A 17,137-nucleotide genomic window follows, 5' to 3' on the forward strand; every position below is an offset into this window, starting at 1 on the left:
AGGACAGAGATAAATAGAAGATAAAAATGACTTCTGCCTTGACAAGGCTTTCTTTTACACATACAGTGGTACCTCGGGTTACATACGCTTCAGGTTACATACGCTTCAAGTTACAGACTCCGCTAACCCAGAAATAGTGCTTCAGGTTAAGAACTTTGCTTCAGGATGAGAACAGAAATCGGGCTCCGGCAGTGCGGCAGCAGCGGGAGGCCCCATTAGCTAAAGTGGTGCTTCAGGTTAAGAACAATTTCAGGTTAAGTACGGACCTCCGGAACGAATTAAGTACTCAACCCGAGGTACCACTGTACTTTAGTAGGAGAGTTGGGAAACCTTTGGCCCTCCAGATGTTGCCAAACTACAACTCCCATCGTCCTTAGCCCTGCTTGCTGGGGCTGATGGGAGTTATGGGAATTTCTGAAATTGCCCTTCAGATTGCAAGAAGGGAGCTCTATGTTTGAATGCTAGGTCGGTAGAGGGAGTGTACTTGGGGATCTTGTCTTTCTTACAAGTTGGTTAGAGCAACATAAATGGGACCCAGCTTATCTTCACAACAACCCTATGAAGTAGGTGAGGCTGAAAGATCGAGACTGGCTCATAGACACCCAGCAATCATCAGGGGGATTTTAGTCTGGATCTCCAAGCCTGAAACTGTCACTCTGAGATGGGGAACTCATGGCCATCCAGAGGTTATTGGTCTCCACCTCCCATCAACCCCCAGCCAGCATGGCCAATAGCAAGAGATGATGGGAGTTGTGGTCTGGTGGCAACATCTAGAGGGCCACAGGTTCCCCATCCCTGCTCTAACCACTACACAACTCAGGGGATAAAGGTTCCAGGTTGGCCATCTCTACCACGCCCACCTGCAAGCTTCCTAGAGTTTGGCCACTTGGTTGTGCTAGATTAGGTGGTCTTCTAACCTCAATCTGGGACAAGACAATTGTTTTGGTTTTCTCTCCTTGGCCTTACATGAAGTGAGCTCGCTTCTCCAGCTGGTATCTTCTGTTTGAGCCTCACTGTTCCCCACTGGGCAGCACTATTTTGGATGAAGGGAAGGTGCTATTGGTGGGTGAGAGAGAGAGAGAGAGAGAGAGAGAGAGAGCAGAAGAAAGAAAAACCTATGATGCAACTTGCCTGCTAAACTGGCAGACGGGTGTCCAGTCTTTAGCATCAGGGAAGCAAAACTGAGGGATGGCTTTTAGCTGGTCCTCTGCTTCCCTCATGAATTTGAAGGAACGTTCAAGCTAGCGGAAAAAGGAGATTAGTTTAAGATTAGTGAAGAAGAGAGTGAAACAGCTTGAAGGACTGTCCTCTCTGCCCAGCTCTGAGATAAAACAAAGAGGTGATGGCAGAGACTGAGCTTCTGCCTGGACAGCTGCTTGTCTAGTGTACCTGACCTTTGCGTATTTTCCCCTCCAGCTGCCAACCAAAGCTTATGCAGTCAGCTTCAAAATGCATCAAGTTCCTTGGCGCCATCCCTACCACACCATCAGAGGTAATGCTAACATTTTAAAAGCCATACCTTCAGTTAGGGTGCTTGGTGATCTAAGAACAGAGGGACCTGCATTACACCAGGTAAAGACTGTTGGTCCTCTGTGTCCAGTGCTGTTTTCTCTAAGGAGTACCAGCTTTCTAAAGGCCTCAGTCAGAGGACTTTCCCATCACCTGCTACCTCGTTCTCTTTAACTGGAGACAAAGGATTGAAACAAGGACCCAGGACCGGATTTAGGTTTGATGGGGCCCTAAGCTACTGAAGGTAATGAGGCCTTTTATATGTTCAGGTGTCCTTTGTCAACAACAAATTGCTACTTTTTTGTGTCGAATATATGCTATATGGTAATTTATGGACGTAATAGGTATGTAAAGCCATTTGCACATAACAAAATATGTATTGTATCAAAGTAATTGCTGAATTAATCTTTTATTTTGGAAATGTACATCCAGTTTCTTTCCTTTAAATTTTTTTGGGGGCCCCAAGAGAGTGGGGCCCTAAGCTACTGTATAGCTTGTTTAGCTTATATAGCTTGGCCTGCAAGGACCCCTTACATGCGAAATATGTATGACTCTATTGGATCATCCCCTCCTTGGATATTTCCAACCATATCTCTGAAGCAAGTACTTCTCACCCCAGGAAAAAGAAAATCCTTCTAGTTTCTCTGTCCAGCTACCAACTTGAGGTGGCCAAAGTCTGCAAGAGCACCTTCACTCACATGGCCCACCTTTAATGGAAACTGCTGGGTGACTTCAGGGACATACGGGGCACAAGCCTGCTTCTTGTGCAACGAGACCACTACGAAGTACTCAAAGAGTTGCCTTTCTTGGTACTCGATGAGATCCCGCTCCAAGGTTTGGTATCTGGGGGCTTGTTTCAGGCGAGACTTCACATGAACCAGGCGCTGGCTGTGAGCTATACAAAGACAGGCAAAGGAAGTCAGGTTTGTGTCGCTGTTTTGCATACTTAGTATTCCCATAATGCTTTGCAGTCCCCTCCACCCCTTTTCTCAATGTATTCTCCATGATCTAAAGGGTTTGGTATTACTTCATGCCATGATGAGGACACAAAAATGTCCAAACTATGTCACAGAACTGTAAAGCGACATTATATGGCGGGCAAAGATGAAATGTAACATTAGAAGTCATTGTACCATGACCTTTGTGGTACAACGGAGAGAGAGAGAGAGAGAGAGAGAGAGAGAGAGAGAGAGAGAGAGAGAGAGCGCAAAGTGACATACAGTCAGATGAGTCAAAGCATGTCAGGAGTTGAGCATGTATATATTTAACTGCATAATTCAATATCATTTTCTGAAAAGAAAAATATAAAAGGCTAGAAATATTTTCTGTGTTGGTTTAATGGTACCATTAATTTTTTAAAAAATTGGTTGGATCCAAACTATGTTCTTTGCAGTTAGTTGTTAATATTGCAATCAATGGGCCTTAATTACAACTTACTTTTCACATTGATTTCAGTGGGAGCTACATGCAAGTCACTTAGCCTGACCCAACCCATTAAGTCTACAAATTATTAAATAAAACAGGCATATTAAACACCCCTACCCAAATGTGATTTCCCCCCACTCTGATCCTTTGGCAGGCCCCTCCCCCACTTCATTACATGTGCGCGTGCACACAGAAAAGAAAATTAAGTCCAAATCCAAAATATTAAGGTAGAACCTTATTTCCACCTTATCAAGGTTGTAAACCTGAATGCATGCACTCAGGAGGGAGTAGAATCCAGGGATCATTCTAAAACTTATTTCTCAGTAGACCTGCACAGGGATGCACTACACATGAGTTGCAAAGATAATGAGCTTCTCTGCAAACTGTGATTCTGGAGAGCAGCATCAGTTGTGTAGCTCTCAGAGCATGTTCATTTTTACAGTATCTGAATGTCTTTGCAAGTACAAAAAGAAATCTTGGTGCCTTTGGGAAAGAAAGAGTCTTGGGTATAAATCATTCCTCAAACCCATAACTTCCATTTCAAAAATCTCTCTCTCTTTTGTTCACACTCCTGTTTTCTTACCTTTAAGCTTCTCTTCAGTGTCGCTGTCCGATTCGCTATTCTCATCTGTAACTAGCAGAAAATAGAGAGGAAGAGAATAAAGATCTTCTACACTTTACAAACAAAAATAGTAACTGCCTCCTAAATCAAAATGCAGATGTCCTTCAAGTCACTCATTTCCCTGAATTTTGTGGTGCAGCCCTCCAACCAAATAATGTGTACAAAACTGTGTAATATTAAAGTGTGCATAAAGATGCACATAGAAGTGAAAATAACATACAGAAAAGCACATTAGGAGAAATGGCTCACAAAAAAAGGTGTATGCTAGGCAGTAATTGCACACAAAAATGTATATATTGAGAAGGACTTCCTTAAAACAAATAAATCAAAAACTGATGCAGAAAAGTGCAGACCTGAAGTTATGATTAGAAAACTGAGAAACTGAAGGTGTGTTTGAGTGTTTGCCAGAACGGGCATAAACTCAAAGTGTGGATGGGGGCGGGGAGGCGGGCAGGGCTGAGACACTCCAACACCCTCACATGCATCACACCCCTTATTAGTTCCCGATCATCCCAGTGATGAGCAGAGAAGATCCGCAGGGAGCTTCCACTTGCATTCACTTGAACACATGCCAACACCTTGAGCACTCACGACCTTTGTTTATCCCCAATGCACATGGGCACTTATGTGCAGGCTGCCCCCGTCCACAGATACAGAGTTGGCGGGCTCAGTGCATGAATGCACCTTGAGAAATAAGACAGATTTGTTCAGCCCTTTCAGCTATTTAATATTAGAAAGTGTGATGGTGGGTGGGTGGGTGGGTGGGTGGGCGGGGAAGAAGAACAAAACCACTATGAACCCCCAAACACAGTTCAGGCAAACACCCCAAAGGTCCCCAAAGGTCCCTTCCCTACAAACTTCCTCTTTACCTCTTCCTGAGCTGCTCTCTGTGGACTGTGACAACCTCTTGACTCGCTTCTTCCCTCTTCGCGCTTCATAGATGGCATTGATTTTTAACACCAGCTGCTTAACATAGAGAAGAAAAGTCAGCGTTTTCTCCATCCACAAGTCAAGATAACTGAAAATCCTCCCTGCTTCTTTCCTCGCAGTTATTTTCCTTTGGCCCTTTCTATCCTTCTGCTCCACGTATTCTTTCTCTTGGTGAGTTGATATGAATTGGAGCCCACCAACATCTGGAGAGCCACCAGTTCTCCACCTTCTGGCTTAGGTACATCAGTCATACATCCTTTCACAAGACTGGCTCAACCCAAAGCGGGGAGGGGGAACATGTGATCCATTTTACATCCACAATAGGTGGTTATTTCAATAGCAGGCAACTTAAATTTACAACTTCATCTCACAATAATCCATAAAGTTTTTGGCCGGGCCGGTACGGAGTGAACAGAAATTAAAATTCCAAGCCCTTCAGCATATCCCGTTAAGATTGATGACATCATATCCATATGCTTATTCTCAGTCTTCACTATCTGCCTGCCCCTCCCCTAAAAAAACAACAACTGAGAGAGAGAATATCTGTGTGGGTTACCTTAGGAATTTTTCTCCTCCTCTTGCCATTTTGAGTATCACCCAAGGAGAAGAAAGTATCGTCAGGGCTACTAGGGGTGGAAGGGGGACTGATTCTGGAAGGAGAACATGTCCCGTCTCGGTTTGATTTCCGTATGTCTAATAGCTTGAAACTCCGCCGTTCTGAATTCTGCCGAAAGAAGATGGGCTTGGAGAGCAGCTGCAGAGGCCAGACAGGAACAGGGGAAAAACAGGCGGCAGCATTTAATCGGAGATGTTGCATTTCTCCACGGCAAAAGTAACTCCCACCCCAAGCAGGCAAAGCAGAAACGTTAGTTACAATACTTCTTGGCAGATTATCTCTGGCCTAATAAATTTCAGCAGTTACTTTGATTTTCACAGGAAGGCCTAGCAAGATAATAGGAGAGACTCTGATTCCGCATCGTGACAAACTCACAGCGGAGCCTCGTCCTCATAGGAGAAAGAACTCTTTTTGCTTGTGCAACGCAGACTGGCAAGCCTTGTAGCAGCAGCAACAAAAAAGCCAGCAAAACCAAGCAACCAAAGTCATTTGTATGGGAGAATGAAAGAGCTACTGTACCACATTGGACCAAAAGTAACACGGGCCAGTAGTCTGTCAGGCTGTGGCCGTTTAACAATTGCTTCAGAGAAAAGTTTAAGCAGCCCTGAAGTTGCATATTTAGGGATTGCTACATTCCCTAACCCTGTCATTTAGCGATTGATTCTACCCAGTAATAATAGAGTGGTCTGGCACCTGTTCGTGGGGCTTCTGATGTTCAAGTCCTGGGTTTCGACATGGGAAACCCAAATGGGAATCCTGGCTTAGCCATGAAACTTACTCAGCGACCTTTGGAACTGTTGAAAGGTTGGTGTGAGCATAAATAAGCTCTCTGTGTACTGGTAACTGCTCCAGAAATTATTCCTTTCCATTCTCAAAACCCCAAACCCCGAGGGAACAGCCAGCCTCATCTTAATCTGGGGAACAGCAGCGGGGAAGAATTATTATAAGATGACAGTCAAACTGGAAAACACCCTCAATGAATGTGATGGGTACTTAGTTTGGTTTCTTTGTTAATGCAAACAAACAAAAAATAGACTACTTTTTCAACATTTTTGGGAAATAGCAATACCTTTTTGCAATCCAGCGGGTGACATTTCCAGACTAAAGAAAGGCAGTTCTTCGAAAACCTTTTGTATAGAATCATCTCTTCCCACTCATTTGAAACGCATATCCATATAGCAAAGGTAAAGGGACCCCTGACCAGTAGGTCCAGTCATGTTGCAAGGCATCCGGCAACCCGCACCTCTCTATTTTGACTCATCCAGGGTACAGTTTCTAAATCTGATCCATGTGACTGGGGTCTGGAGCTCCTTGAGTTAATGACACTGAGCTAGATGCCATGGTCAGTTTCCTCAGCAGCTCACCCCCCACCCCAAGCCTGCAATTGGCAGTGAGCTCAACAGAGTCTCTTCTCCAGACTTAACAAAACCAGAGACTGTGATTGCCAGCTTATTCCCAAAGAGAAACAGATTGCCTCTCCTCATGCAGCTAGGAAGGTCTGCATTTCCCTGTTCAACTCCTATATATCACCCACAGAACAGGTAGGAATTAGGACACGTCCCAACACAGAGTTTGCTCCCTAGATGACAACAACTTATTACGATGTGCTCCAAGACACTCCACCCAGGTGTGTCCTGTGTGCCCATATTTCCTGGACTCCCAGAAAAGTCAGTGCAATAGCACAGCTGCAGCAGAGCATGACTCTCTTGCTACTTAACAGTTCAAGGGCACCTCCCAAGTGCCCTTATGCTGTCTGTACCAAAGGAAAGTTTCCCACATTTTTGCTCTACTGTTGGTCATTCATTTTACTACTTTATGGCAAGGGCGGCCAGGCTTCAGCTTTGTGAAAACTACTTCTGCTTTTGTTTTTATAAGAAGCCGGAGATCTGCCAACCAGAGCCAGGAGCAAAACACAGGCGCATAAAATTTTGAAATTATGAGCTCGGGAATTTGCCCTGAGTCCCAGAAGTGACCTTTGCTCACAGTCCTTCCACACAAAACTGATGACCCTCCCTTTTGGTATTTCAGCATGATAAAGGAAGGGGTAATTTGTGTCATTGCTATGGTTAAACAATGAGGTTGCAGAAATTCTCGCTTATCTGCTGTAAGTCACACCCTGGTATCTACCAGTAGAACCCAAATCACCTTCTGCCCACTCCTCTTTTATGCCCACTTGTCAGCGCTGCCCAAGGTCCCAGCTCACACAAGACCAACGCTGCTTCTTCCTCAAGTTAAAAAGTCTTTATTGAAGTTCAGTTTCATTTCCAGACGCGCAGCGCGCAACGCTACGTCTATGCATCAGACCGTAGAAGTCCCATCTGAATCTCCTCCCCCCTGACACCAGCTTAAGATTCTAGCCTTACTCCACCTCTTCCTCTGTTCCTTCTTTCTCTGGGTCCTCCTGCTAGTCGGAGTCTCAGCCCTCCTAGATTCTTCTGACGCTGATTCTGCCGACTCTTCTCCCCCCCTCCTTCGGGCTTTAGGACCTGGCTCCCAATCCGGGTTTTCTGCTGTCCCGCGCTCCTCCACATTTGAACTTGGCGCGCGCGCGCAGCCTCCCACTTTCCTTCTGACCGTTACACTTGTGTCACTGCTCCCCCTTTCGGGGAGGCTAGCTGGACCTGGCCTTCCCTCCGTTTCCCCACTCCCCGATGGAGGAGAAGCTGGTCCTGACTCACGTGACTCTTCCCCCCCACTGTGCTCTGGTGGGGGAACTGGTCCTAATCCTCCGCTACTCCTTTGGGACTCCCCTCTGGTTCCTTGTTTATGGATCGTCCCCCCTGGGACTCGCCTCGCCCTTACCATAGGCACCCCCTCCTGGGAATCTTCTGATTCGCTGGAGAAGCTCATGGAATCTCTCGGTCCACTGTTATATTCCCCTACGCTCCCCTCTGATTCCTCTCCTCCGCTCTCTATTTGCTCTCTCCCCTGCTCTTCTGCTCCTGAGCCTCTGACACCACTATTTTGCCAATTGTTTCCCCAGTAGTGATGTTTTCCCAGAAGTGATGTATGGAAGTGAGAGCTGGACCATAAAGAAGGCTGATCGCCGAAGAATTGATGCTTTTGAATTACGGTGCTGGAGGAGACTCTTGAAAGTCCCATGGACTGCAAGAAGATCAAACCTCTCCATTCTTAAGGAAATCAGCCCTGAGTGCTCACTGGAAGGACAGATCCTGAAGCTGAGGCTCCAATACTTTGGCCACCTCATGAGAAGAGAAGACTCCCTGGAAAAGACCCTGATGTTGGGAAAGACTGAGGGCACAAGGAGAAGGGGACGACAGAGGACGAGATGGTTGGACAGTGTTCTCGAAGCTACCAGCATGAGTTTGACCAAACTGCGGGAGGCAGTGGAAGACAGGAGTGCCTGGCGTGCTCTGGTCCATGGGGTCACGAAGAGTCGGACATGACTAAACGACTAAACAACAACAATATTTTGCCAATAGTTAAAAAAGAGAGAGAAAGCAACCACCGCCAATAACAACCCCAGGCTGTTGGTGAAGCAGGGTAGAAAAATTAAAGATGGCAATGTCACAGGAGTAAGAATTGAGACAGCAGTAGAATTAGAATGCAGAAATAGGATGATACCCACCAAAAGGGACAAAAAAGGAGCAAACAACCCACAGCTTTGTAACAAAGTGCTTAGAAGCCTAGAGATCTCAGATGGATGCTAGGCAGCTTGTAGCCAAAGAGAAATGCCGACAGGTTTAAAAAAAGGAGGGGTGTTGTGTCCCATTTTCCTAGCACCATTCCTTCCCAACCACATTAACACAGTCTCTTATATGATCTTGTAGTGTTCTTGCATGCCTTTGGCTGTGGGCTGCTAAGGGCTGCCAATTAAACCCCACAGTGAGATGGAATCCAGAATGCACCATCCCAGAACCCATCAGGATTCAAGAGACATGGAATTCTCTCTCTCTTAACATCACAGAACTCATTGGGCATGAAGTAAACTACACCATGGAGTTAATCCAAGACAGGAAACCACATCAGAGGGTGAATCAGTAATCTTGTTCCCTGCAGGGCATCCATTTTCTCACCACTCTGCCTTCACAATGCCAGCCAAAACATATAACTTTGGGGCACTGGGTTTTCAAGTCACACTGGTTAAACCAGGATACCTTTGTGGGTGTGCCAGGGACCGAAGATGAAGGAGACGCTTGGAAGTTCAGGACACATTTCTTCCCCAAGCAGCGGCTATTTGTCTCAATATCTTCATAGGGGTTCTCTTTTGCTGGTGGATCTGGAATAGGAAGTCAGAGGCAGCAGATAATCAGCACACAACACTGTGAGCCTTTCAGCAGCTCAAGGAGAACTTGGGTGCTGCCTTTACCAGATCAGCGGTTTTAAGATCGAGGTCCAGCTAGTCTTTTCCCACCCACTACGGGCAACCGGAAGATTTATCATTGGACGGTTTAGCATGTTGCAAAGTATGTGAAGCTTCTCCCCCGCCATTGCTTAAACACTATGCATGGAAAATCTTCACCTGCTGAATTTGTGTATGTTGAGCAACTGTACAAATATCCTGGAAGCACTGAAGTCCAGTGCTTCAATATACTATGGCCACAATCCAACACACAGAGTCAAGTGTGCTTAAGTCTATTAATCTCCACTCCTCTGCCTTGGATTGTGACCTGTACTTCAAATGCAAGACAAACATTAACAGTTCACTCAAACCCCATTAACTATTCCCCAACAGATCTAGTGAATCACTTTTGGATAATCTTTTAGCTGAGGAGTAACATAAACACCCAACTTAATTTATGCCGTGTGTGCGCGTGCATGTGCCCTTTTAGATATGTTATGTACACACAATGTTATAATTGTCAGTATATATTCTTCTGCTCTTACTACTTTTCTGTTAGTAGTCGAAATATAGTGCCCGTAATCTTGTAATGTACATTATTTCTGCTGGCAAGGCAAGTCTGAGCATCAACAGGAACCCCATCTCGTCCCCCTGCCCCCCAACCCCCACCCCCACTCGTAACACACATAGCAACTACTTCTAACAGAACAGTGCCCTAAATTCTGGCTGCTCTAAAATAGACTTTAACATAAAGTTAGGAGATCAAATGAACTGAGATTTAACTACTTAGGTCTTAACTATCAGGCTGCCCGTCACTCAAAGTTGGCCATCACCTTCCTCTGCTACCCAAATGCCTACCTAAAATATCTTCATAGACATTTTCCTCTGATAAAGTGCGTGTTAGGGCCAGCTTGGTCTGGGCATACCAATCTACCCGGCCATTCTCGGAAGAGGACTGCAACAAATCTTCAAACTCATAGGACTTCCTGTGGCATTTGTGGGGTAGAGAGAGAAGCACAGCTTTTAATAAGTTGACATATGAAATACTATTTACAGGTGTAGTCAGCAGGGTAGGAACTGCATCTTCACACATTTGTCTCATGTTAAACCACGACTGTAAAGGGTTCCCCCCCCCCCAGATACTGTAGATCTCATTTCTGTGATCTTAAATTGTTATAAACTGTTTTCAACATTGTGTTTTAACTGTTGTAACCTGTCCTAGGATGAAGGGTGGGTTGATAATTATGAGCCACCCATGATCCCCACATCTCTCCATTCTTATATCCTGGCACATCTTTCCTCCTTGAGCTCCACCACTCAAAGATCTCTTGTTCACCCAAAAGATTCTGCCCCTTCTCCCTTGCTCTTCTATGCACTTGGAACTGCCTCTCAGAACACCTGCATGATGCCACCTCTTTCCATTCCTTCAAGTCACTTCCCCAAATCTAAACGTGCCTTGAAGCCTTTGGTACATTAGTCTGCATACTCACTGAAATACATCCACTTGGTTTGTCTATTTACTCTGCCTCCATTTCTTCCCTCTCTGTTGCCTCCTAGGCGCCAACATTTAGACTGCTAACTCCTCAGGGAAGGGACCCATCCACTTGGTACTTTAGTGAAATACCATGTATGTTGATGGGCAAGCTAACATAAAATGAACATAGGTCAATTTGATGCACTTGAGTCTGCTCCGTGCTTTAGTCGTGATGCAGGCCAATACTGGATCAGGAAAGGTCAGGGAGGAGCTTGCATCTCTTTACAAAAACCTGCTTAACTGTTGGAGAGCCATGGAGTTAAATGGTTCCTTACTTCTGGGAGTGGCCTAATTTAGAGGCCCTTAACCCTTCTGGGCTGAAGGCAAAATTACAGATTCCAACATCGACCATCATGTTAACTATAGCCCTTTTGTTGCACATAATAGGTAATAGAATATAATCATAGAATTTGAAAGGACCTCAAGGATCATCTAGTTCAACCCCTTGCAATGCCCAATGTGGGGCTCAAATCCAGGGCCCTGAGATTAAGTCTCAGGCTCGACTGACTGAGTTACCCACTATAAATAGCCCTTCCCTTGCCAACTTCCCTCTCCCATCTCACGCTGGAAATCACCCTCTCCCCCAATGAACTGGTTTCAGCAGGATCTGTGTCTGCAAGTTACACTGAGATCTGGGGTTTTGGTGGTGGGAGCAAGGAGGGAGCAGCTAGAAAAGGAAGGGTTATGCAACACATCTCCAGCACTTAAGGGGGTTAAGTTCACATATAGGCTGGATCTCAGATAGGCAGAGAGAGGCCTCTGCACAGTTCTGCTAAGACAGGTGTAGGATTCTTTTGGTCCTAGATGTTGCTGAACTACAGCTCCCATCAGCCCCAGCAAGCGTGGCCAAGGGCCAGGGAAGATCACAGCTGCAGCTCAGCAACCTCTAGATGAGCAAAGGTTTCCCACACCTGGCCTAAATCTTTGGGCAGGCTCTGCCAGTCAAGATATACAATGCCAGGCTAGATAGTCACCTTGGGTTTGGGGGCATTGGACTAACCCTGTTGCCCTCCAGATCTTGTTGGAATGAAACTCCTATTGTTGCTGACTATTGGGGCTGGTGGAAGCTGGGAGTCCAACAACATCTGGAGGGTCACAGATCAACCACTGCTGCTTGAGAAGTTCATATGCATGAAACTTCAAAGAGGGGAAAACGCACTGAGTCCTCTCTTTCCATGAGTTTACAAACAAAAGCAGAGTGTGTGCCACTCAGTCCCTTGCCAAACTCTCCCTCAAAGCAAACTAGCGATTCACCATATAAACTGGTTCTCCAATTTATGCTCTATTTCCCTCCCCCTCTCTCTCCCATGTAAGTTTTCTTGCACACAGTGAAGTCTAGCAGAAAATCAGTCTTGGCACATAGCAAGCCAATTCTGATCAGAACTGAACCCCAAGCTTTTTGGCTGCATCGAGCCACATCAAAATGCTGGCCGTTATCAAATCAGGAAAACACGATCCACACATACCTGGCCAACAGTTTGAAAGGAATCAACACATATTGGATGTAGGAGTTAAACGAAGAATTCCATATTCAGCAGTTTAAAACAAAAAGTAGGAATGATACCTGTGATCTGTGTTCGCCTTATGCTTCCCATTCCTCAGTCTTCTGCTGACGGCCGAAGGAGGGGGTGAAGAAGGGAGGGGAGGAGGTGGAATAGAAGGCAGAGGGGGCAAATTTCGCTTATTCCTAACTGGCGGAATCCATCCCTCTTCGCCCTCGTGCTTGAAAGTCCGCCGAGGCTTGGGCAGCGGATTGATAAAAGGCTTCTTATCAAGCAATCCTGGCTCTGTGTAGACATTTTCCTCATTCCCGGGCTTGCATTTTGCACGGGACGCTTTCACCTCTTCCAGAGTCCCAAAGATAGGCTCACCAGCTTCGGAGTCCCAGCTGAGAAGCCGTTTCCCAAGCTCCGTCCGGCTTTCCTGGCCTTCAGAGGGACTCTGCCCCTCGTCCGCCTTCTCTTGCAGGCAGTGCGGGGAATAGTAAGTACCTGGCAACTGGGGCTGCAGCTCTGCCGATGCTCCTCCCTTCAAGGCCTGCTCCAGCTTCTTGACCTGACTCAGGACAGACACATTCTCCTTCTGGACCTCTTTCTTCCCTTCCTTCAACTCGGTGCTCCTGCCAGTGTTGGATGCGGGTTCATCTTCCTTCAGCTTCATGTCTGCTTTCCTCTCTCCAACACATTTCAGCACCCCGATTCTCCTCTCGTTCTCTTTGCTCGCGCCTTTGCATTCCAGCTGCCAGTTTACAAGCCTCTTGGCGTCCACGTCCCTCACCGCTGCATTTTCCCTGGTCATCTTCTCCACCGCGCCCAAAAACGAACTGAGCTCCTCTTTAACTCCTTGCTCTTCCTCCTTCCACGCCAACGCAGGAGACAGAGCTTCCTTCTTGCCTTCCCACTCCGAAATCTTGTCCTTGATGCTCGAAGGCTTGCTTTTCAAACTTGCTTTCCCAACAGCCCGCAGGCTTGGAGCACCTCCCAGTTGCTTCCTTATAATCTTGCTGCTTTCTCGGATGTTTAGTTCTACAGAAGGGTCGCCAATGATCATCTTGGGACTGAGCATGTTCTGCTGAATGCAGTCTATCCTCGGATCCAACATCAAGTTCTCCAGTGCCTTCAGTGTGCTCTCTACCACAGGAGATGGCTCTGCTTTCTGTACCAGTTTGGGCGTGATGGTAACAGTCTCTGAGCACTTCCTCTTTGAAGGCCTGCACCAAAGTTCTGCCTTTGTGGTTGTATTATTTAGACTTTTAAACCTGCTCCAATGAAATGAAGGTAGAAAAATTGGCAGAGGAACTTTACCTCCACATTCCTCGCTCTCTGTTTGGTCATGAGCTTATAGCATAACTCTTAAACTTCCTGAAATCTTCATAGGTTTGCTCACCTCCCCCTGCCTTTACTTTTCCCTTGAAAGAGGTGTACTTGTGTCCCCACCCCCTTTCCTCACTAAAACAACCTTTGTCGACCTGGCATCCTCCAAATGTTTTGGACAACAACTCCCATTAGCCCAAGCCAGCACAGCTGTGCTGCCTGAAGCTGATGAGGGTTGCAAAAGTACAAAACATCTGGAGAGTGCCAGGCTGCAGTAAACCCAGCTGCATCTTTACCTCACTCATCTAAAGATCTTAATCATCCAATTTTATTCTGCATCTCCCTCCCCTTATCTCTGCACTAATGTGAGCCTGTGTTTTGAGACTTTAAGTGGGTTCTTCAGATCAACAGAATCCCATTTTGTGTAGCGCATGTTCAAAACCTTTCCACAAGCTTGCTAAAAAAAAAGGTATTGCTATAGCAGTACACTGTGTGCAGCTAGCTTAAGGGGTAACGGTAAAGGGACCCCTGACCATTAGGTCCAGTTGTGGCCGACTCTGAGGTTGCGGCCCTCATCTCGCTTTACTGGCCAAGGGAGCCGGCGTACAGCTTCCGGGTCATGTGGCCAGCATGACTAAGCCGCTTCTGGCAAACCAGAGCAGCGCACAGAAACGCCGTTTACCTTCCCGCCAGCACAGTACCTATTTATCTACTTGCACTTTGACGTGCTTTCGAACTGCTAGGTTGGCAGGAGCTGGGACTGAACAACAGGAGCTCACCCCGTTGTGGGGATTCAAACCACTGACCTTCTGATCGGCAAGTCCTAGGCTCTGTGGTTTAACCCACAGCGCCACCCGCGTCCCTAGCTTAAGGGGTACAGCAGGCCATATACACATTATGAACCAGCTGCTTCCTCTCTCCCAGCTATTCCTGCCACGTATTTTAATTATAAAAAACCTTTCTACCCAACTTTTCACCTCCATAGTGGTATCTCCAGGGCTATTTACAGTGGCAATAAGACAATAAACATGGGAAGCAGCTACCATCACTGACAGATACTAAAATTAACCACCACCCACTTTATAAACAGAAGTCAAGTCAACGGAACATGTCACCGAAAAGTGCATGTAATTAAAAAAACCAAAACAAAACATTTGACATCTAGCACACCTACGAAGGAGGGATGCAGCAAACCAGAAGGGCCAAAGCTCTGTGGCAGGACACAGAGTGCAGAGGTCTTACTCCCAGCTACATGTATTTAGGCTCACAGTGCTTGCCTCTAGTTCAGAAAATGGGAAGTGAGGGGCAACTACTCAAACTGTTCTCATTTCAGAAGGTGCAATTTAGGACCAATGAGACGTCATCATTTCTTTCCTTACACTCCTTAGAAGTCACTTTGAAAGGGACGTTAAAAATTACCCACCTCTCAATAGCGTTGCAAACACTGGTCTTAGGCTTGATGCTCACGCTGGCGACTGTGTTCGCTGTCATTGTGTCAGCACATGGCATGACTGCAGTCTACCTGGGGGGGGGGGAATCAGAAAAACACATCAAGTACAGTCATAATGGGTCTATGGACCGCACTAAAGTTTTGTGTGTGTGTGTGTGTGTGTGTGTGTGTGTGTGTGTGTGTGTGTGTTTGTTTAAAAAAAAAAATACAGCGCCATGCATTCCAAATTCCAGCATAATAGGACAATGGGTTCTTACTCTGGTCCTTATTGCTAACATAAAAAATACTTGAGTGCCAAGTCAAAACAAATTTATTTGATTTTTTTAATACCATGAAGAAATATCATTTTGGGTCACTATTTCCACAAGAGCTAAATATCACACCTGTAGTCCAATAGCACACATTATAAGTCTCTCCAGTGTTTGGGCAATGTCAGTCTGGCTGCAATGAACAAGTGGCCAATTAATGGTTTAGCTTTTATTTTTTATTTCAGTGCTTTTAGCTTGCTTGGACAAAGGGAAGCAAATATTTCAGTAAATGGAAAGCCAGATGATGATCCCAGACAAAGCCACTAAATGAACAAGCTTTTGTTGAAGAACTTTAAAATAAGCTAAATTTAAAAGATAGAAGTAGTTGTAGCACTAAAGCAACAATGCGATTCTTCCAGGGATAAATCCAGAACTCCTTACCCGGAGGAGTCTACATATTCTTCACATGCTGCCAACATTTGCACAGCTTGCCTTGCCAAGTAAACCCATTAAAATACCGTAGACTCAAGGAATACTATCTGTCCAAGAGGTAGTATGCATTCAAACCACAGCAATGCTTTGACATCCTTCAACATCCAAATGTCGCTCTCAGCATAAATATAGCTCCTGAAGCCTTTCTGCTTTGATAGCTGAAAATGGGACACAAGTGCATTTTAGTGACTGAGTCAGGAGGGGATGGGAAAAGCTGCAGGGCTCACATTTAACTTTAGTCGGTTGCCCCACGTTTTTCTTTGATTGGAAGTAGTGCAGAGAGTGAGCACGCCGATTTAAAAACCCACCGAATTTTTAAAATGCCCTTTTTTTAAAAATTCATACAAAATGCTATGAGCACTGTTGGATTAGGGCCAGGGAAGCAAAATAAAAGTCCAGATGCTTGCTTCCACTTAGAAATCATAAGCAGGAGAAGTACAGTCATACCTCGGGTTGAATTAGCTTCGGGATAAGTATTTTCGGGTTGCGTGCTGCGACGACCCAGAAGTAACGGAGCACGTTATTTTTGGGTTTCGCCGCTCACGCATGCACAGTCGGTCAAAACGACGTCACGCGCATGCGTGGAAGCGGCGAATCGCGACCTGCGGACACGGGTTGCGTTCGCTTCTGGATGCAAACGGGGCTCCGGAATGGATCCTGTTCGCATCCAGAGGTACCACTGTGAAATAATTGGTTACATTTCTATTCGTCTTTCCTCCAAGGCGCTCAAGATGACACACATGGTTCTCTTCCTCTCACCCACTTTATCGCCACAACAACCCTGCAAGGGAGGTTTGGCTGAGAGCGAGTGGCTGGCCCGATAACAACATAGCGGGCTTAATGGCAAAGGTTTTGAATCCGGGTCTCTCCCATCCTGGTGCAACCCTCTAACCATTATGCAACACTTGCTCATATGGACACCATAAGAGGAAGGCACAGGCCCCCAAGCCATTGAAAGTAACATTTAAAAACTCTGAAAACAGCAGGGGTAGCTGCAGCATTGCCTGCCTCTAATTGCAACGCAAACCGTAACCATTTGTTGCTCAAGGCTTTGGTGCAAATGCGCTCCACTCCATAGAGCTGAAGCAAACCAATTCTCTACCCCACCCCACTCCAGGTATACAAAAAGATTGTGCTTTGGAAGTGCAGCACCACAAGTGGGAGGACAGCCCTCTGGTGACCTGCTGCCAACTAG

At 46.0% G+C, this 17,137-nt stretch overlaps 1 protein-coding gene across 5 annotated transcripts in view; it reads right to left on the reverse strand.

The window, feature by feature from the left end:
• DENND2A (DENN domain containing 2A) overlaps positions 1–17,137 on the reverse strand; it is a 65,745-nt gene that overhangs the window by 21,874 nt on the left and 26,734 nt on the right. The window contains exons 2-10 of one of the 5 annotated variants that reach the window (XM_053405013.1): positions 15,176–15,270; positions 12,504–13,697; positions 10,264–10,391; positions 9,221–9,342; positions 5,043–5,240; positions 4,426–4,522; positions 3,518–3,568; positions 2,208–2,404; positions 1,132–1,241 (exon numbers count right to left, since the gene is read on the reverse strand). In XM_053405013.1, coding sequence (XP_053260988.1) covers positions 1,132–1,241; positions 2,208–2,404; positions 3,518–3,568; positions 4,426–4,522; positions 5,043–5,240; positions 9,221–9,342; positions 10,264–10,391; positions 12,504–13,697; positions 15,176–15,261 — 2,183 coding nt within the window. In that variant the 5' untranslated portion in view covers positions 15,262–15,270. Of the gene's footprint in view, positions 1–1,131; positions 1,242–2,207; positions 2,405–3,517; positions 3,569–4,425; positions 4,523–5,042; positions 5,241–9,220; positions 9,343–10,263; positions 10,392–12,503; positions 13,703–15,174; positions 15,271–17,137 lie in introns of all 5 variants that reach the window. The other 4 variants (XM_053405011.1, XM_053405012.1, XM_053405014.1 and 1 more) reach the window with 4 other exon arrangements.

Source organism: Podarcis raffonei, chromosome 10 (assembly GCF_027172205.1).
Source record: "Podarcis raffonei isolate rPodRaf1 chromosome 10, rPodRaf1.pri, whole genome shotgun sequence".
Classification (NCBI taxonomy): Eukaryota; Metazoa; Chordata; class Lepidosauria; order Squamata; family Lacertidae; genus Podarcis; species Podarcis raffonei.